Raw genomic sequence first — 20,907 nt, 5'->3', positions numbered from 1 at the left:
TATTCATTATCTTACCGGATGTTAAACGGGCGTTGCAGCCAAAGAAACCAAACTTGGCAAGGCCAGAAAAGGTGCTATCCAAATCATTTGAGCTTTTTCTCTTTTTAACTTCTGAAGATCTTTGGTTATACGCGGTCCTCGATTCCATGGGATTAAGAAGGCACCTGTTGCCAGTATCGTCGGCTGGCGCCCTGAAGCAGTATGTAGGAAGTCTGATGTTTAACGGTGTTGCAACTACATCTATGATCGGAGTGCCCGCAGAGCTAGAAAGTTCCTGTGCTACTCAATCATCCAATGACCATTTGTGTGGTCGCAACTGGACGCTTAATTTGTCTGCTATCTGATTTTGTCTCCCCAGCAGACAGCTTGAAGAATTCTTTAGGAAATTCCCCATTGCCAAATCTTGCAGGCTTCCTGACAGAAGCTGAAGGAGCCTGTCCTTCCCTGTTTGTTGATATAAAACATGGCCATTTGGCTGTCTGTATGAAGACTACTTTACTGTGTAACTTGGCTAAATACTGAAACTGAGGTTGGCAGATTTAACTATGACAGAACTGAAAGCAGTGGATATTCGTATGTTATGAGATGGCAGTTGGAAATGTTGGTTCTACTGGAATTTTAAGTTCTACTGAGCTGGTCACATGGCAGGAGGAGTTCTATTCCCTTTATCATTTTGGTTTCCCTTCTCTATACATTTTCTAGTTCCGCTATATCTTTGTTTGAGATGGGGCAATCTAAACTGCATACAATTGTCAAGGTGTGGTCAACACCATGGATTCACAGTTTTTATTTTCCATTCCTTTCCTAATACCTAACATTTTATTTGTTTTTCTGACTGCTGCCACGCACTAGGCCGAGGATTTTTAAAGTATTGCTCACAACGATTCCAAGATCCTTTTCCTGGAACCCAACATCTTATATCTCTAGGTTGGATTATTCTTCCCTACACGCATCACTCTTTACTTGTCTATGTTACATTTCATCTGCAATTTAGATGCCCATTCCCCAAGTTTCACAAGGTGTTCTTGCAATTCCTTACAAGCAACTCATGATCTGACAATACTCAATAATTTTGTGTTATTGCTGAATCTGATAACCTCGCCCATCTCTTCTTTTTCAAGATCATTCATAAATATTTTAAAAAGCACCAATTCCAGAACAGATATCCTGGGGTACTCTACTATTTAACTTTCTCCATTGGAAGAAATGACCATTCAGTCTTACTCTCTGCTTCCTATCCTTTAGCCAGTTACCAACCAATAATAAGACACTGCCTCCTATCCCAAAACTTTTAAATTTCCTGATGAGGCTCTCACAAGGGTCTTTGTGAAACACCTTCTGAAAATCCAGATACACATACATCAACTGACTTACCCTTGGTCCATATGTTATGAACCCCTTCAAAATATCTAACAGATTTGTAAGGCAAGACGTCCCCTTTGCTAAACCATGTTGCCTCTGCCCCATTAGTCTATGTTTATTCTAGGACTTCCTAAAATTTAACCAAACGGTAAAATACAATAGAAGGTAATTAGCATAGGGTTCAAATTGAAACTATGAGCAAATACAACCCTTTGTTAAGTATTTTACATCAATTTCCTATAACTATTATATAATATACTCAATATAAATGTTTACATTAGCAAAAAATGGCAAGGTAAAGCATGAGTGGTCATGCATAGATGTTTGAGGTTTCATTTATATACATTTTTGTGATTATTATATTGTAATGTTTGTGTGTGAAATATGTTGTATAACTGGACTTGGCTATTTTTTGCTAATAAATGCAAGTATTTATATTGAGTATATTATATAATAACAAGCCGTTAAGCCCGTTCCCACTGCCAATCCCCAGGACCTATTTCCAACTGGGGAATTGGCGAGGGAGAGGACAAGATGGCTCCAACAACTCTGGGGGTCTTCCTTTCCGAGGGGTGTCGATGCCCTTGACACCACGGTCGAAGGATCCGACTTCCTGGCACCAAACAATTTGTCCATCTTGTCCAGGCATGCTTGACGACCCTTGGGGGTCATCTGAGCACAAAGGACAGCTGCACACATTGTACAAGGCCCCCAGGCACAGGACGCAGATCTCGTGGGGTCTGTGATAGACATGGTCCAAGGGAAATGGGGGCAGTGGCGGAACCCCAAGAAAGCCATCAAGAAAAATAACTGTCGAGTGGTCAATGGCCAGCAGTCACCAGAGGACAGTAACTGACCACAAATAACGCGAGTAACTTACCTCGACACCTCTAAATCGGGCCAGGAAAGATTGAAGAACCTTGCATGGAAAGGAAAGAGAAGACTCTAATAAGCTTTTTGAAAGAAAAAAAAAAAAAAGCACGGGCTCCACATCCACGTGACAACAGCTCCACGGAAAAGAAGAGACTGAAGAGGGACCTTGCGTGGACGCATGGAGAGAGGCATGCTGGGCATGCTCAGTGTGCCTAGTCAAAGTTCTAGAAACTTTGACAGATGTTTTCCGTGCTGGGCTCTATCTGATGTCACCCACATGTGAAGACTACCATCTTGCTTGTCCTAGGAGAAAAATTGAGTCTCTGCAGAAGATGGCAAGGTGATTTTGTTTGTGGATGGCACCAATAACTTTTCCATGCCAAGGGGTTTCTATTGAAGGGGACCTTCTCTGTGCCAAAGAAATTCCTATCAGCATGAAGGGCACACATTTCAGCAACAAAGGCACTAGATTTACTGTCACTTAGAGGGCTTCTCAGAATTATGCTGCCAGTCTCAAGAGGACTACTTTTGTTATTTAGGCAATGCCCTCTCTGCTGAAGAATGCTTTACCTTAACTGCAGAGGTAGAAGCCTCAGAAAAACACAAAAAACTCTTTAAATGTGTAGCTTCTTGACCTTCTGGCCCCTGGAGACATGCAAGCACAGGCAGCACAATTGGGCACCTTGACATAAGTCATGCTAATCTGACAGTGATCTTAAAAGAGCAACAGGGACATCTCTTGAAACCCGGCTTGTTTGCTGCCATTTTGAAGAGAACTGATGCTAAATCAAATTCAATTTTGAAGACAAAATGATTTAACACCCTTTTTTTTTTAACTTTTAAGGAGATTCTCAAATGAAAAAAAATAAACTGAACAAGACTTCAGTAAAAAATTAATATCAGGGAAAAGATTATGAGTAGCTTGAAGAAAGACAAAATAATCATCCTTTTGCACTAGTGGGGAAAAAAAAAGATGGAGGAGATTTGCACAGCAGTGGCTGCGTAGGAAGGGCCATTGCATGTTCAGAAAGATCTTCTGACCTCTGAAAGAGCTTTGCTGTCTTGGCACTGTCAGATGAGGTCACCCCACTCGTGTGGCCGATTCTCGTCCTGCTTGTCCACGGAAAATCCCTGGAGCTGGCCTGGCATGGGTTCTGTGAGTTTATTTTTTTTTTAAGTCAATCTGCACAAGAAGCAAACATTTTCCAGGGGGAATGAAGTTCTGGAGCAAGTAGTCATGATAGGAAGCTAAGACAGGGTAGTCAGGAGCAACATTAGAAAATGTTCCATCCATCCACAGTCACCCAGTTAAGGCAGTGGAAGCAAAAACAGCAAGAGAATTCAAGAAATTCTGGGATAAGTTCAGAGGATTCTTATTTGCAAAGAAGTGATAGGAAAGTCGGAGACCAACTGTGGACTATGGCACTGCAAAAAGAAGCAAACTGGGCAGATCAGATGGGCCTAGCTGTCCTTATTTGCCACCATACTCAATGCTTTTATCCTTCTGCTCCAGAGTGACTACTGACAAACTTCTCCTTCTAGAAAGGATGTGCTAACAATAATTCTGCTTTTGAATTTGGAAAATATTAAAAAAAAAAAAAAATCTATACCAAAGAAAAAAAAATGTAATTAATGCAGCATTTATTTCATTGCAATAAAAATATATTGCATATGGCAAGAAACCGCATCTGATGTAGCACACTAAGGGCACTATTTACTGAGCATTCTTCCCATACACACAAAACGTGTAAGAGCGACATCCCTTGGTTATAAGATCTCTAGCGCCCATCCCACTTTAATCTTTCGAATTCTCTTTAAAATATACAACCCAACTTTGGAAAACATTTCTGAAACATTAACCAGCACCTACCCCTCAGAATGCAAAAACAAGAAAAATGTCATGAATATTTTGAACACTAAACAAAAATTAACCTGGAAGGACCAGGGAGCTGGAACACCTTTGACAAACATTCAGACTTGCAGTTTATGAACAGTAGTTATTACCTTGTAGATTTTAGCTTTCACAAGGAAGAGTTCTATTAGAGTTGGGGTGCTATCTATAGCATCATTAATGTAGTCCAAAGCTATAGATGGCTGGCCAATCTTGTCATAATGCTGTGCCAAGTAGTACTGGACCCACAGTAACGTGGTAGGAGGCTCTTCTTTACCATCATCTACCCTCACACAGAACAAAAAAATGATTAAACAGCATGACCCGCACAACAACATATGGAAATATATCCTCCAAAATGAACTACAGTACATAAAACATTCGATCACAGGGAAGATCAAATAACTTCAGAATCTTCAGACGCAAGTCGTTAAGAGGTACTATGGAAAAGACAAGTGCTTCTACTATTTAAAAAAAAAAAAGTAATTTAGAATTTGCATTTATTTATTTATTTAAAATCTTTTCTATACCGTCGCTAAGCTATACGCCATCGCAACGGTTTACATGTAGGCACATATTTAATGTAGGTAAAAGTGTACTATAGTACATTCTATCCTATCAGGTGCCGTGTCAAAGGTTCGGTTACAATATATCATTAGACATGTGCATGTGTAATCTATTTCATTGGGATATAACGAGTGCAGTTTTCGCCCCTGCTGATGGTCTTTGTTTGATTTTCAAATTCAGACCTCCACTCCCTTCACCCTCCGAGCGTGCTGCGGACATGGTGCCCCACCCGCTCCGAGGATGGCAACAGCAACCGCCGCAGGCTTGAGACACCTCTGCCACAGCAGTCTGTAAGGTGGTGGTGGTGAGGTCAGCTTAAGGATAAGGAGCCAGATATAAAGGGGGTAGAAGCCCCCTCTACCCCATGCTGCTGGAGGAGGACAACGAGTGGGAATTCTGGGACCCGCTCTGCTAAAGGGGACGCTATCAAACGTCAGGGGAAGGATTCATGCAGTCATGCACTGGGTGGGGGGTGGGTGCAGATTAGTAAGGGGAAAATCTTTCAATACCTACAATCCCAAAATGCGTGAACGGATAAAAAGACATAGCAGAGTTAGGTTTAACTTAAAAGCTGACCAAACTTCACTGCTCCCCCCCCCCTGTGGTTGTAGAAATCTACGGTATAGTGCTATACACAACTGTCACCCTGAAAAAATGGAAGAGAAAACCCTAGGTGCTTGCTCAATTTTCAGATTAGTGTAAATCTTCCGAAGCTTCCCCAGTGAGGCTCTTAACCCTTCATCAGCTGAAAATCAGAGCAAATAATGTTTTCCACTTTTTTTTCCCTTCTGGGAAGAGCAGTGTTAAACTATTCTTCTCAGGAAAAACATTTCAACGGGGCTGACTTCTAAGCAATGTAGCGATGATGCTTTAAAACCATGTTTCTCAAATGCGGCCACCACTAGTGGGGTTTTTTTTGGTTTTTTTTTGCATGCAGCATGCCACACTGGGGCCTTCCCATGCTCCCACAGTGTAGCTCCATGAATTTGAGCCTCAAGATGCCCACATTCCTGTGCTGTCCTGCATTGTGAGAACAGGAAGAGAGCATGGCATTGCTCAGCTAGAATTCACAGAGCTAAGTGGAGCCAAAGACGGGGCAGTAGCTGGGCCACAAGCCAGCTGGAAGGAAGCTGGAAAGCAGTGGTCAGCAAAGCCATGATAGCAGAAGGAAAAGTAGGAAAACGGAGCACTTCCCCCCCTCCTCACTCCCCTGAACGTCTACTTATTCCACCGGCAAGAGGAGAGCAGAACGCCACCATCTCTCTCCTGCCGGCTGACAGGCTGGGTGGGTGTATTAAGAGGGAGGATCTACGGGGTGGTGAGTACGTTAGAATAGGGGTGCAGGAGCGGGAACGAAGGAGCAGTCGTGAGAGAAGGGTCAACCACTTCCTGCACAGATCTCGTATTCTGGCCTCTCCATTTTACCACAGGCTTTTGACGGAAAAAAAAAAAAAAAAAAAAGACCCAGAGAAGCATTCACAATTGTGGATCCCTCCAGTTTAATGGATAATCTGCTTTTGTTTCAATTATATTTACCTGTATCTAATTGGAGTCAGGGGTTGGACTGGCAGAGTATATCAAGGGTGGATGGGCGAGTGTGTGAGAAAGGGATGGGAGCTTAACGTGTCATGGGAAAAATTGGCAAAGCAGCCACCAGCAAGGGATGGTAGCCACCAAACAAGTTGTTGTGATAAACCCCTGCTTTAAAGGGCCTACACAAGAAAAACTGCAGTCAAAGTTCCTTTATGAAAGGAAGGAAACTTCAAGCCTTTGTTGAACGTTATAACTTCTAACTCCAGGACTGCTCAAACCTGTCCTGGTGACCTCCCCCATTTCTGCATGTTATATGGTTTTTCAGATTATCCACAATGTATACGCCTAAGGTAAGTCTGCATATACCGGGACTCCAACGTATGTAATTATATCTCATGCATATTCACGGATTCTGAAAATCAGAGTGACTATGGGGTCACCTGAACAGGTTTGGGACATCCTACCCTGCGCTCCCTTGTTTGCTGCTTTCCTCCCCCCAACATACTCCTAAAAATAATTCTGCTAGCCTGGGTGCGTAAGAAGTAATATATTATGCAGACCTATTTCACTCAGTGGGCCCAACATTTTACATAGTACTTACCATTTGGGTTAAATAACCTGCAGTTTTTTAAAGAGGTTTCATAGCCAACCACCAGTTCTTCTATAATCACCACCTAGAGGTGCCAAAACAAACACACGGGTTGTGACGACATCTTGGTTGGAGCAACCTCAGAGTAACACTGATTACAGGAGGGCTTAGTCACGAGAGCATGCACCAAACAGTTGGCACATATCACACTGACTCTATATGTTTTGTAGCCCGGTTGTTGCTACTAAAGTTCTTTGTAAAAAGTTGAACACACGCTCTGTTTAATATCAATTGTTAACTATTATGGTTCTATGTTTCTTGTAATAAGCCCAGGGTGGAACATCCCATCCAGGGTATCATTGTTTAATGTAAACCGGACTGATTTGTATTGTATACAGGAATTCCGGTATATAAAAATTAAAAATAAATAAATAAATAAATATATATATACAGCGGCCTAGGACACCTGACAGCTTCTGGAACAGATGGCTTTCCTGCCTCATTCTTCTCCTCCTTCCTAAAACGACCTCACACAGCTCCAGCCAGAAAACGTAAACACCTGGCTGCCAGAATGCTGTAAGACGGGACAGGCCTGCACAGAGCGAAGAGCACGTCCTCACGCGGAGCTCGGATTAAAGGGGGGAATGCCCAAAGCCATTCAAGCCAGGTAAACCGGCCTGGCTGAAAATTGCTGCCCAATCACAAACAAGCATACCTGGGCTTTTAGCTGGGCTAAAGAAAGGCCTTTCCCCAAGGGAGTTTTTAGGGTGGGGGGAATAAAGCAGCTTGCATGCTTGGCATCTTCAAAAGTACCTGCACTATTTTATCCCCTCCTCCTGCACACAAACAGCAGATACAAAGCATGCGGGCGCTTTTAGTGAATTTTTTTGGGGTGGGGGGGGGAGCCTACCAGGTCATTTCTGTTTAAACATCAACTACAAAGTGTGCATGGTAAAATTACTCCTGTACTGTGCAACTATGCAGGCTACTCAAAAACTGTTACACATCCCTCCCCCCACCCAAAAAATACATAGTTTATGCCAGGAACAAAACTGGAATCAATCAGCAAGACACTAGCGATAGATTCATGCACTAGCGTGGATCAGTGGAGAACTGGAGCCCATGTCAAGGTGCCGTCCAATCAGAACTAAGCCAAAAACAATCCCAGCAGCTTTTTACAGCGAGGTCAGCACTTAATCCATGACAGCCGATGTAACACCTCAATCCCCAAAAGGGTTTGTTTCTTTCTAATCAGTCACCGGGATCTATTTTTAGTTTTAGGTACTTTTGCAAAGGAACGTTCCTATTCCTTCTTTTTAATCTTTCAACACCACTGACAATACTGGAATCGGCTAATTACAGCAAGGAAGGATCTTGTTCTAAAACAGGACATATATATGTTTGGTCTTCTGTCCAAAGTTAAGGAATAAAGATGAGGAACGGTTTTACCTTCTCTTTATCACTGTACAACGACCTCAAAGTGTTGAAAACAGGTGGGCAGCCTTTGCTAAAATTCATCCTTAGGTATCTGTCCAGGCATTCCTTAAACTTTTCACCTTGAAAGGAAACGTACATTTTATTCATTCACCACCCAGAGGCTTCTACCACACCTAAGAGGCAAACCATGTATTAATAGAAAGTAACCCAATGTGGACTTACCAGTTAAAAAGTTTAACGGTAGTCTTCTTGGTAACAGTCCCTTTGGGTACTTAGTCCAACCTTCCTCATAAATTTTTAGCCTCTCTTCCATACTGGCTGCATGGGTTAAAAAAAAAAAAAGAATAGTAAGCAAAACTGAATAATGTAAAACAAAACGTGTCCCCTGACACCGTGCTGCAGGCCTCCTGGATTCAAGTCTCCTATAGGGAAGCGCGCAGATGTACGGAAAAGGTGACGCGTTGGACGCGGAGGGATCGTACGTGAGAGCGGTGATGAAGTGGCCGGGCCTGGAGAACTTGCATCATTTGGGAATTCATTCCGGTAAGGTGGGGGGTTGGGGCGGCAGAGAGAGGGAGCCAGCCAACAAAGACAAGTGGGGCAAAAGCATCTCGACAAGAAGCAAAAGTCGAGCATTACCAGGTTTAAGTGCCTTTTCTAAGCCTTTGTAATAGGCCCAGTTTTCAGGGCTCCGCTCTTGCAATCCTCTGTAGACGTCGGTTGCCTCCTCCAGTCTGCCCAATTGTAAAAATAACTCCCCTGTTTTAAATGGAAGACAATCAAAAAAAAAATATGTAGATGCATATTAGGATGTAAGTGTAATACAAGAACAGACTAGCACACTGGAGCTCAGCCCATCTGCCAGAAATCTCATCTCCCAGCATTTCATGTCTTAGTGTTACTAACTGAACAAACCTTTTAATCTCAGAGCCTCCGTTTATCTAAATGCACATTAATAAGAAATATTCCAAAAGGCTTTGCCCCAGACACAAAAGGGCACATAACCCACACGGTCTGAATAAATAGATTACAGTGGAAGTCCCAACCTTCAATAAGGCTAGCATAGGAAATTTGTATATATTGCCACACAAGGTAAGTCACAAAAGGGAAAAAAAAAGAACGATTAAGACAAGTCATATGGTGACAGAACCCCAGGGTGTTCCCAGTATATTCGGCTCCTAAGCGACAATTCAAAAGCAAGAAAAATCAAACTCCCCCTGCAGAGAACTCCATTTTACCACAGGTCTCTGCCAAACACAGACCCAGAGGAAAGGTTCACAATTTGTGATCCCCACAGGTCCAACTACTCATTTGTCCTTCTTCCAGTTACATTTTCCTGTGCTCCGCATTCACACCAATTTGAGTTACCATTTAACAGAGTGTACCAAGTCTTATTTTAAAGCATTTTACCAAACAAGAATAGCAATAAATACGAGAGAGGAAAATCTTCAAAAATAGAGACATGAATCAGGCCCTGAAGTTACCCAAGGAAGGGACTGCTTTGCTACTACTTCACTGACACTCAAACATCTGTATTAGAACCAGGAGTATCGACCCACATGCTACAAACTAACTTCAACTGTAGATTTTCACTTTTGAAAATGAGAAGGGGGACATAACTGATGCCCCAAACTGAATTACCCAAAAGTTTAAAATTACAGTGCTTCCAAATCTGGATACATGTATTTCAAACAAAGACGTGCATCAACTACACGGTACCACTGAATGTGCAGTAGTCCATTCCCCAACAGGCAAAAATAAAATTTAGTCAATACATGTCGCTATTTGACATCCTGATTCCCCATCCCCCCAACAATGCTATTCCACACAATTAAAAGGTTGCCAGCTTTTCTATGCACAACATGGTTAATAAAATAAACACACTCTCTTTTCAGCACTTTCTACAGGTTCCAGGCTGTCTGTCTCCCTAACCTAACTAAACAACTGGAGAAATTTAAGTCCTCAACCATGCACAGGGCAGGAGAGTCTGTAAGCAATGGGAGGGGAAAAGGAGATGAATGATAAAATGGTAAAAGCAAGGTTGATTACTGCAAATAGTGTTTTCCGTAGATAGCAGGATGGCTCAGTGGGTGACATCATCTGCGTCACACGAGGCGGCGCTCTCTCTCAATGTCAGTAAACTTTTGGTTTACTGAGCAATCGCAGGGTTTTCCAGCGCAAATGTATGGTCCAGAACTCTCCCCAGTCTATTACAAAGCTAGTAAACTTCCTGGTAGGAGTTGCTGTTCAGGGAAGAGAGTGGGTTTTGCATAGCTAATTCATCCTAGCTATGCAAAACACCATTTATGGTTAGCAAACTTATTTTTTTGGTTGATAAGCAAGGCTGAATTAGCCATGCTCAGCAGGGAGTCCCAAACTGAGGGCTGCAGAGAGTTGGAGGTTCTCTGTCTTATCTAAATGTTTTTTTGGGTTTTTTTTTTAATGCAAACTGCTTTGTGGACAGCAAATTTAAGAGGCAATAGTCTGGTCTAACACTTCTTGTCCCACTGGGCTGTCGGAGGCCACAGACTCATCAAGGCTATAGCGTGATATGAAATATGAATTGAAGATCAGGTAGCAGCCTTGCAGGTATTTTCTATGGCCATATTTTTCAGATGTGCAATGCAGACAGCTGTTGCATGCATTCGATGTGCTTTTATTACTGGATTAAAAAGCTGCAGAGAGTGCGTCATATAGCAGTATTGAATGCAATACTGAATGTGATCCAGTTCAAAAGCATACGTTTTATTACTGGTGAACCCAGCCTGTTGGAACTGTATGAAACGAACAGTTGTGAAGTCCTCCTATGAGCCAGAGTTGTTCTTTTATAGTAGGCTAGAGCTAGTTTACAATCTAGAGCATGTAGCACTTTTTCACGTTCTTGTTGATGTGGTTTGGGAAGGAACATAGGAAGGGCGATGCTGTGGCTCAAATGAAAACCAGACACCATTTCTGGTAAGAATTTAGGGTATGGTTGGAGAACGACTGTTGTGGAAGAGTTGGAAATAAGGTGCAAAGTGGACCAAGCCTGCATTTCGCTCACCCATCTCACTGAAGTAGTTGCTACTAGGATGAGCACCTTCCATGTGAGGAACTTCAGCGTGACTGACTCAAGGAGTTCGAATGGAGGCTTCATCAAGGAAACAAGGACGACACAGATATCCCATGGAACTGGCAGTTTCTTCATGGGGAGGCATAAGTGAAGAAGACCCTTCAGGAAGCGAGATATGAGCAGATGCATGGAAATTGGTGCTTCGTTTTGTTAATGGTAGGCCGCTATAGCACTTAGCCGAACTGAGGCAGTTGCTAAGCCCGCCTGTGAAAGATAATGAAGATGGATAGTAAACTATGTGGTCTGCATGAGAATGGGTCAATAGATTGCTGAGCGCACCACTGGGAGTAGCACTGTCACTTGAGCACATAGCTTCGACAGGTGGAAGGTTTCCTTGCAGACAGTAGGACTTCTTGAACGGTGTCTGGTGGGTTCCAATGGACTATTGCTTCACATTCAACGTCCTTGCGGTTAGATTCAGAGATGAATGTAACAGATGGAGGAGGTATCCTTCCTCCTGATTTATCAGGTCTGGGTTGCATCCTAGGGCAAGTGAAGGATGTGTTGAGAACCATAATTAATATACATACCATGGTTGTCGTGGCCATCTTGGCATGGTTTCATATACATTTCTGTACTGTTTTGGACAGTAGTGGCAGTGGGAGGAAAGCATAAAGCAAACCTGTTTATGATAGCAGGAAGGCATCTGGTGCCTCCCTGTGTGATGGAACAGAACTGTTGCACTTATCTGTTCTGTGGCAAAGGCGGAAGAGGTCATCTGCTATTGTCTGGAATAGGGTACAATCGTGCAGGTGAAATATCCTGCTGAGTCGGTCGGCTTCTGCGTTTGTAATGCCTGGCAGGTAGAATGCCTGCAAAGTTATGCCAGCACACTGTGTCCAGTCCCAAATTTGTAAGGTTCTCTGCAAAGAGTCCATGATCCAGTGCCCCCTTGTTTGTTCAAATGAACATGGCAACTTGGTTGGCCACATGGATCATTATACCTGTTTATCGAAGTACATGGCTGAATGCTTTGAGAGCATACCTCATGGTCCTGAGCTGCAGCAAATTTATGTGCACTGCTTGCTCCACAAGGGGGCCAGAAACCTTGCGTCGTGCATTGGTGTAGATTGTGCCCCTTCTTAGTGAAGACGTCAATGGTAAGGATAACCTGGTGTGGAACTGGATATAAAAGAGCGCCCATTTCTAGCGCTCCTGGACGCAGCCACCACCGAATGTCCTGTGACACTGGATGCGTTAGCTGGACTGTCGATAAAGGTTGAAGAAATTGAGCTCCCACTGTAGATGACGCATATGCAGTTGAGTAAGGAAGACAACATGAATGGCTGTTGCCGTGTGCCCCAGCAATATAAGCATGCGACAGATCTTTGCTCTTTTGCGCTGTAGAAGTTTCTTGGCCAGAGAGCGAAGCATAAGCACTCTGTTGTGAGGAAGGCAGGCTCTGTGATGAATGGAGTCTATGAGATCCTATGAATTGAAGCTGCTGAACTGGGTGGAGTACAGATTTTTTGTAGTTTATGAGAAAACCCAGTGACTCCAGGCAATGGATGGCCACTTTGGTGTCAGAGGAGTGTTTTGCTGTCCAGCACCACAAATCAACCAGTCAAGTTAGGGGAAGAGCCATATTCAGAGATGAGCCACAGCCACTGCAACGGTATTTGGTGAAGACTCTCGGGGCAGAGGAGAGTCCAAACAGGAGAACTTTATATTGGTAGTGTATTTGTTCCACTTTGAATCAGAGGAAGTGCCAGCACAAAGGATGGATTGGGATGTGTGCATATGCATCCTTTAGGTCAAGGGTCAGGAACCTATGGCCCGGGAGCCAGATATGGCTCTTTTGATGGCTGCATCTGGCTCGCAGACAAATCTTTAATAAAAAAGTAAAAATCTAACAAAATCCCCCACCCTCCTGACGCCCCCCCAAGACCTCCAAAATTAATTTACTACAACCCCCACCCTACTGACCCCCCCCCAAGACCTGCCAAAAGTCCCTGGTGGTCCAGCGGGGGTCCAGGAGCGGTCTCCTGGACTTGGGCTGTCGGCTGCCAGTAATCAAAAATGGCGTTGACGGCCCTTTGCCCTTACTATGTCACAGGGGCTACCGCTGCCATTGGTCAACCCCAGTGACATAGCGAGAGCAAAGGGCCTTCGGCGTCATTTTGACTACTGGCAGCCAACAGCCCAAGTCCAGGAGATCGCTCCCGGACCCCCGCTGGACCACCAGGGACTTTTGGCAGGTCTTGGGGGGGGTCAGGAGGGTGGGGGTTGTAGTAAATTAATTTTGGAGGTCTTGGGGGGTGTCAGGAGGGTGGGGGGTTTTGTTAGATTTTTACTTTTTTTTATTAAAGATTTGTCTGCGAGCCCTGGACCCCTACTGGATCACCAGGGACTTTTGGCAGGTCTTGGGGGGGGGGGGGGGGGTAGGAGAATGGGGGGTTGTAGTAAATTAATTTGGCAGGTCTTGGGGGAGTCAGGAGAGTAGGGGGTTGTAGTAAATTAATTTGGTAGGTCTTGGGGGAGTCAGGAGGGTGGGGGTTGTAGTTAGTATGGCTCTCACGGAATTACATTTTAAAATATGTGGCGTTCATGGCTCTCTCAGCCAAAAAGGTTCCCGACCCCTGCTTTAGGTTGAAAGAACACATACAGTTGTTTGGCTGGCTGAATGGTAGAATCATGCTGAGAATTTCATTTAACATTTTTTTTGACAGATGTTTGTTCAGGGTTCTGAGGTCCAAGATTGGGCAAAGATCTCCCGTTTTCTTGGGTATGAGGAAGTAATGCGAGTAGTATCCCCTGCTGCATTCTGGTAAGAGTACCTCCTGTACTGCATTTTAGTGCCTCCTGAGCAAGGAGGGGGAGAAGATCTGGATTTGGAGAGGGAAGGGTTAGAGGGGGCAGTTTCAGCTGGCAGGAGAAGTTGAGATCGTTTCCCGCTCAGATTATCTTCAGCGCCCATTGATCTGTGGTTATTTTCATCCAGGCATTTAGGAAATATTGGACGCTGCCCTCAACCTGGACTTGTGGCTGTGGCCTTGGGTTCATCAAAAATTCTGCCGCAGCTTCACAGCAGGTTGAGGTTGTGATTTTGGTGCATGTCAGTTTGGTTGTCGCTCCCTTTGCTGGGGAGTCTATGGCTGCTGGTGCGGTCTTTGGAAGGTAGGCATGCAGAAGAGCCAGTATGTTCTGTACTGCCTGCGTTGGGTAGAAGGGACATTTGTATTGAGGGTAATAACATTGTTGCCCATCTATTCACCCTGGTTTGATAGGGATTGGATGGCTATATTCTGTTCTGTGTACTGGGAGACCGTTTCCCTTAACTTTTTCCCGAATAAGTTGTCCCACAGACATGGGAGGTCCACTAGTTTTTCCATGCACGTCCTCCCATATCCCGTTGGCCTGAAGCCAAGCTATTTGTTGGGCCCCTATTGAGACTGCCGATGTTTGGGTCATAGTGTCCAAAACCTCATAGACTGAGCACAGAAGGTGATGTAAGCCCTCTTCCAAATCATGTAGGGGGCTTACATCATAATTTGGTCACCAGATTCGAAAAGGATGTGGGGCTTCAGATTTTTCACACATTTGTAAAGATACTGGATCATTAGAAATGTTGTTCGATCCTACAGGCAAGCATGGTACCTTGAAAAATTCTTTCCAAAGTCTTCTAGGTCTTTGCCTGGCAGTGTGTTGGAATGGAGCCTGGACTTTTTGGCCCTCTTCATCACCAACTCCATAACTACAGAACCATAAGCTAGTTGCACTATTCCATATCCTGGGGCTTTCTTCAATTGGAATTTAAATTTGTCTTTCTTGCTATTGTGACTCCTGAGAGAAAGGAGTTTCCCATCTTTTCATAAGCACCAAGTTAAGCACATTATCAGAAGGTAAAGCAGAAGATTCCAGTGAAATATCCAGTATTTTTAGGATTCCCATGACCTCTGAACGTGGATCTGGTTCTTTGCGGACTTCTACCTTAACAGTGCAGCCTATCTTCTCCTCGAACCTGGAGTAGATCAAATCTTCTGGTGGTGAAGTATGCTCTGGTAACTCCTCTTGGTGGGGGTGGGGGGGGGAGGTCTGATGGTAGCTCCATGAAACTGCTTGAGAACAGGTATGTGGGTTGGGGTATGCTTCCATTACAGAATGGAAAGTGGTGGTAGATCTTCTGATGCAGGTGATCTGGCCTCAGATATTGCTCTCTCCATAGATGGGAGAATGGGATATTCTGGAGGGAAGGATGGTGATGGTGCCTGCAGAAAAAGAGTGGAGAAGAAATTTGATAGTTTCTGTAATCTGTTCTTCCACTTGTTGTGATCTGCACCTTGGAGATAAAGGAGGAGTGTCTTCCTCTAGCACTAAGACTTGATCATGGTCCTCTGTTGGTGGATGAGATTGGGATGAGTGAGCTGATGGGATCAGGAGCCTGAAGGTAAAACCCTTGCTGCCAAAGTGGAGATGCTAGCATCAGCCTAGGACCTACAGTAGGCAGAGTAAAGGGGGACTCGTAGGTGGAATACATGCTGGAAAGTATTCTAGGTGGAAATATGGCAGTTTTTAGAATTTCCAATCTAAGCCCCACTGCCACCACATGGCAGCTTGGGTCTGGGCCAATGGGTTCCTGAACTGGAGGAACCTGAATAAGATCATGAACAAATGAAGTGCACTGAGTCAGATGGGAGGCATCCTGGTGCATGAGAAATTTGGGCCCATTCATTATGTTTTGTATGCGGTGAACAGGGTACTGGAAGAACCTTCATGTGGCTCTTTGGTCACTTCTTAGCATATGTTGGAATTTTCGAGGAGTCCTGCACTGGATGTTTCAACAAAGGCAGTTTGTGGCGTTCCTGGGGCTGGTGTGTGCATCCATATGTCATGTCCTGCAGTGTTTTTTGGTCGTGCGCCATACTGTGCACCGAACTTGAATTATGCACCAATGAAGTGGAGCTGTGTGTCTTGTGCTTCATATTGTGCAAAGTGTGTGCACTGTGTACCAGGCCAGTGGGATGCATTGCGCGCCAAGGGTGTACTATGCTGATCGATGGAGATTGTGCCATGCACTTTTTTTTTTCTGTCCTGGCACCCTGAGGCTTTGGGTGCATCAATGATGCTTTGGGGGCAGCGCTTCCGGTGCATCTGCTGCCTCCCGGAGGTGAAGCAGTACTTCTCAGCTGGGTCCATTTGGCCGTTCCTGGTAAAGACTGGGAATGCCCCTTATCCTTTCCACCAGGACTTAATGTGGTAGCTGCTGGAGGATGAACTCAAGCCCAGCTCCAAAGCTGCATGGGAGGCCTACGGAGAGGGAGGTTACCGTGGGAAGCAGGGACAAATGCCAGCGCTTCCCCGAGTGCCCCCTGAAGAGCAGCAGAGGAATGGTCCCTCTCTGCTGCGGCGGCCCCGGGGAATGAGAGCGTCTCGGGGCCGCGGGGCACCTGCGGCAACAGGGGGGAGGGGGGGGGAAGAGGCTGGCACCACCAGCGTTCCCCAGCCACCAACCTTCGGAACCTAAAAAGCAAAAAACACAGCCCCAGCAAACTTACCCGGAGACCGGACAGGAGAGAGGAGAGGGAGGGAGGAGAGGGAGAGACTGTAAACAGCCCTGCCTGCAAGCCTCGCAGTCACTCCTCCCACTGAAGCCCTTTTTTTTTTTTTTTTTTAACAAGAAGTTAAAACAACTTTAAGAACAAACTTGATCCAGCCTAAGAAAAGTAAAGAGGAAAACCAAAAAGAAATCCTTCAAGAAGGGGGAAGCACCAGATTCCCCTGCTCACATCTGCTGGAGTCAGAAGTATACGGAGCTCCTGCAGAGGGTGCACATGTACTTATGCCAGCACCCTTCGAAGCCTTGCCTGACTCCATCTGCTGGGCGGGGGACATAACCCACTGTCTGGACAGATCCTGGTACGTACAGGAAATCTAACTTCTTAGCTTTTTAGACCTTTCTGTAATGATGGTCTGGGGCCTGCCTGGTGACCCAGCAGTAATGTTGTACACCGCCATGCAGTAGACCTGGATTTGACTTCCAGGTTAGCTGGAGATCCAAATGCTGCAGAGGCAACTTTCACAGTCCCTGGGATGAGGGAGTGCCATTCGTCACTCACTGGTGACACCTAGCGGCCACCTTCACGATCCACTCCTATCAGATCCAGAGGAAGCCATGGTCTGTTAAAAGCTAAGTTTGGAGGGGAGGAAAATAGGGGAAAAAAAATCCCTGGTTAGCCGTAAAATGGCTCATGGTACCATAGTCCAATAAAGACCAGTTCTGAACTGGAAGCCCAAAGCAGCAGGAGAAAAAAAACAGGCCAAAAAAATAAAAACCTGCTGAAGAGATTCAAGATTTATATATCTATATTCCTATGCCACACATGCTTTCAAGGGCTTTAAGCACATACTTATCCCTCTGAAACAAAGCAAATTTTGGAACCAAAAAACCAAAACAAAACAGGAGATTGTACCAATGATTATGCTTTAATGGCCAACTACTTAGGTAAAACATTTCTGATTATGTACTTATTACTTGCTGATGTATTTTTTTAGGATTGCACTTTTGATATATTATTGTATTTTAATCATGAACCAAATTGTTATGTATTATTTTGCTATATATTTAATTTTATGATTATGTATTTTAACATGTTAAGTATAGGTTTTACCCATAGAAAGTCATGACCCAAAACTGAAGTTAGGTTAGATAGTCCAGCTGCTTTGAAGAATCATTTCACTACGGCTGCGGGAAAGTTAACCATACAGAAGGTGTACTGCCACAAGTGTGTAGTGAACCTGCCAAACACTCTGAGCAAATATATATATATTTTCCTCTCTCAGTAAAGCAGTATATGATTTTAAGAAAAGCCTGGAGTCAAAAAGCTCATGCATTTTTTCAATAACCTTCCACCTCCAAAAATAGGAAAAATTAATCCTTACCTGATTATTTTCCTTCCTTGAGTCCAGCCAGAGGAGTCTGGAACCATGGGTTTATGCCTCTCACCCAACAGATGGAGACAGGCACTAACAGGCCTGTTGACCTCAACCTGCCAGTATTCTATGCAACAAGTTAAGATAAACCTTTTTAATACACTGAACTTTTCCCTCAGCCCTTATGCAAAATCCAGAGGGCTTCCAAGGAAGAACAAACAGAAAACAAGAAATAGACTAGATATATCCTGCATCCCTTGATAAGTTTTATTACCTTAATATTCATCACGTTGACTAGCAAACACAACCATTATTCTGAAAATGAATCAAGAGAATACACTTGGCAGAAAACGGAGGATCCTGAACTGGTCTAGCTGGACTCCAGGAAAGGAAATTATCAGGTAAGAATGAATTTCTTCTTCTTCTTCATCCAGCCAGGCCAGTCCAGATGCATGGGATATATCCAAGTTATCCCTCTACTGGACTGACACTAAATCAAAGGAGCCCCTTCCCTGGCTCAAAGGTCAAGATGATAGTTCTCCAAAGTATGCAAGGAAGATCATGTTGGAAGCTCTGAAAATCTCCAAAGGCGACCAAGGCTAAGTTCTGCCCTCAAAACTGCCTGCACCCTGATAACATAAGCCCTCAATTTCTTGGATATGCAATGTCCACTATCACCTTCCTTAATGCAAAAAGCTATAAAAGCCTTCAAAGCTGCTCCACCCTTTCTAGAACCACTAAACAGAACAAAGTGATGCTCCAAGGTTCAGAAACCATAAGCGACCTGTAAATATGGCAGAAGAATTTGCCTAATGTCTAATGACAAAATTGAGCACTCTCTTCTCCACCTGAGTCCCTTTGAAAGGAAGGGAGACACACCATTCGTTTAAGATGAAAAAGGGCAAAACCATGCCCTTCACCATCTTGTCTGAAAAACCCCAAAAGGGTTCCTTCACCAAAATTTGTTTAGTGGAACAATGCTACCAAAAAACACTGCCTTAAGAGTAAGCAGCTCAAGCAACACTACTCTAAGGTTCAAATGAATGACCACCCAGTCTACACCAAATTCAGATTCCAGGCAGGTAGTGACTCTCTCCCTGGAGACTAAATATGCTTCTCTCCCTGAAGGAAACAAGACACATCCAGATGAGATGATAACAGTCTTCCCATCAACTGGACTCTGCAACAGGCAATAGCTGATACCTACACTTTTAGGAGTTCAAGGCCAGTTCATATCCAATCCGCCCTGAGGGAATTCTAAGATAGTCTGTACTGAATGCTAAACCTCAAACAACTTCCAGATTCTCACATGCACCAAGAATATGGAAAGTTTCTTGTACCACAAAAGGTATTTACAATCTTCTGAGAATATTCTCTCTGACAGATGGGAGCTCTTTCAAGGACCAAGCCGTAAGACAAAAATGAGACTTTTTAGAATATAGGGAAAGATGATGTGAAGACATTTTGGTGAGACAAAGAGGGTCAGGAAGCCCCACATAACATGGATTGCTGCCAAGGGTTACATATTGTAAACCGGTACGATAAGACCTGGTCTTGAGCGTCAGTATATTAAAAGAATTTAAATAAATAAATAAAATAAATATACAATAAGAAACTGCTTGCCCATATATAAGACGAAAATACTTTGCTTAAGTTTTAAGAGACACTGTAGTTCAGAAATGAAGAACTAGCCACTGTAGCTTAGAAATAAGGAACCATATCGGGCCTTAGTAAGAAATGAAGCAAAGATGTCTACATGACTTAACATGTAGCAGTAGGACCCCTGTAGTTCCTGGTTGGGGTGATGGCTGTGTAGCAAATAGAACTGAGCCTGCAATAGGCCAGATCTGGTCCAGGAAGCATAAAAGAAGATCACAGCAACAAAAGCTGAACAAGTGAGAAGAGACCTGAACAGATCTGAACCCCAGCACAGAGTCCTCAAACCTAGGAGAGTCGACGCCTTGCTCTCAGTTGCCATACCTGACTGGAGGGGACAGGAACTCACCTGATCACTCACCTGAACACTCAGCTGCATGATAACCGAAGACCTATCCTTGTAAATACTTACTCCAACTCTTTCCCCTCTCTGGGCCATTCTCATCATAAGTGGTCCCATATAACCACAATGATGCTTCTCAGTATATTGTTGTTGTATACACTGCATGCTTAACAACTATCTTTTTCAGTATATATACTATACTCATTTACCAGTATGTGTGTGTCTCTGATTTCCGACAGGTAACACACAGCAATCAACTCACTACAGAGACAGATCCTCGTGAACCAATAGTGCTTGAACAGTTGCCCCCTCCCATACTAAGTCAATAGTAGCAGATCCAATTCAGCATCCTCACTAGATCCTCATATCAGGGACACCGTGGCCAAGTGGGAGCTACCAACATTTGCCCCCAATGCCTAGGAATCTTCTGCAAGACCCTGCACACCAGTGGCCATGGAGAGAACATATAAAGATGATTCTGAACTGGCCGATCTTTAATCAGGGTATACAAACCAGATGATCCTCTTACCATTTTTCAGGTGAAAAATCTTTACATCTCTGGGTGACTGACCGCCATCAAGTCCATCACTGGTTCTCCCCATTTGGACACAACCTGGGAGAATGCCTCCTGGGCCAGACTATTCTCTGGGGTCTAGTCTGTTTCGATTGAAGAA

General features: G+C 44.1%; 1 protein-coding gene across 2 annotated transcripts in view; it reads right to left on the bottom strand.

The window, feature by feature from the left end:
• Nucleotides 1-20,907, bottom strand: part of NAA15 (N(alpha)-acetyltransferase 15, NatA auxiliary subunit) — a 180,636-nt gene that overhangs the window by 77,379 nt on the left and 82,350 nt on the right. For both annotated transcript variants that reach the window (XM_029595406.1, XM_029595321.1), the window contains exons 7-11: nucleotides 8,892-9,011; nucleotides 8,475-8,570; nucleotides 8,265-8,371; nucleotides 6,828-6,900; nucleotides 4,240-4,409 (exon numbers count right to left, since the gene is read on the bottom strand). In XM_029595406.1, coding sequence (XP_029451266.1) covers nucleotides 4,240-4,409; nucleotides 6,828-6,900; nucleotides 8,265-8,371; nucleotides 8,475-8,570; nucleotides 8,892-9,011 — 566 coding nt within the window. The remainder of the gene's footprint in view (nucleotides 1-4,239; nucleotides 4,410-6,827; nucleotides 6,901-8,264; nucleotides 8,372-8,474; nucleotides 8,571-8,891; nucleotides 9,012-20,907) is intronic.

This window comes from Rhinatrema bivittatum, chromosome 1, assembly GCF_901001135.1.
Source record: "Rhinatrema bivittatum chromosome 1, aRhiBiv1.1, whole genome shotgun sequence".
Classification (NCBI taxonomy): Eukaryota; Metazoa; Chordata; class Amphibia; order Gymnophiona; family Rhinatrematidae; genus Rhinatrema; species Rhinatrema bivittatum.
This window is presented reverse-complemented; position numbering and strand designations above follow the sequence as displayed.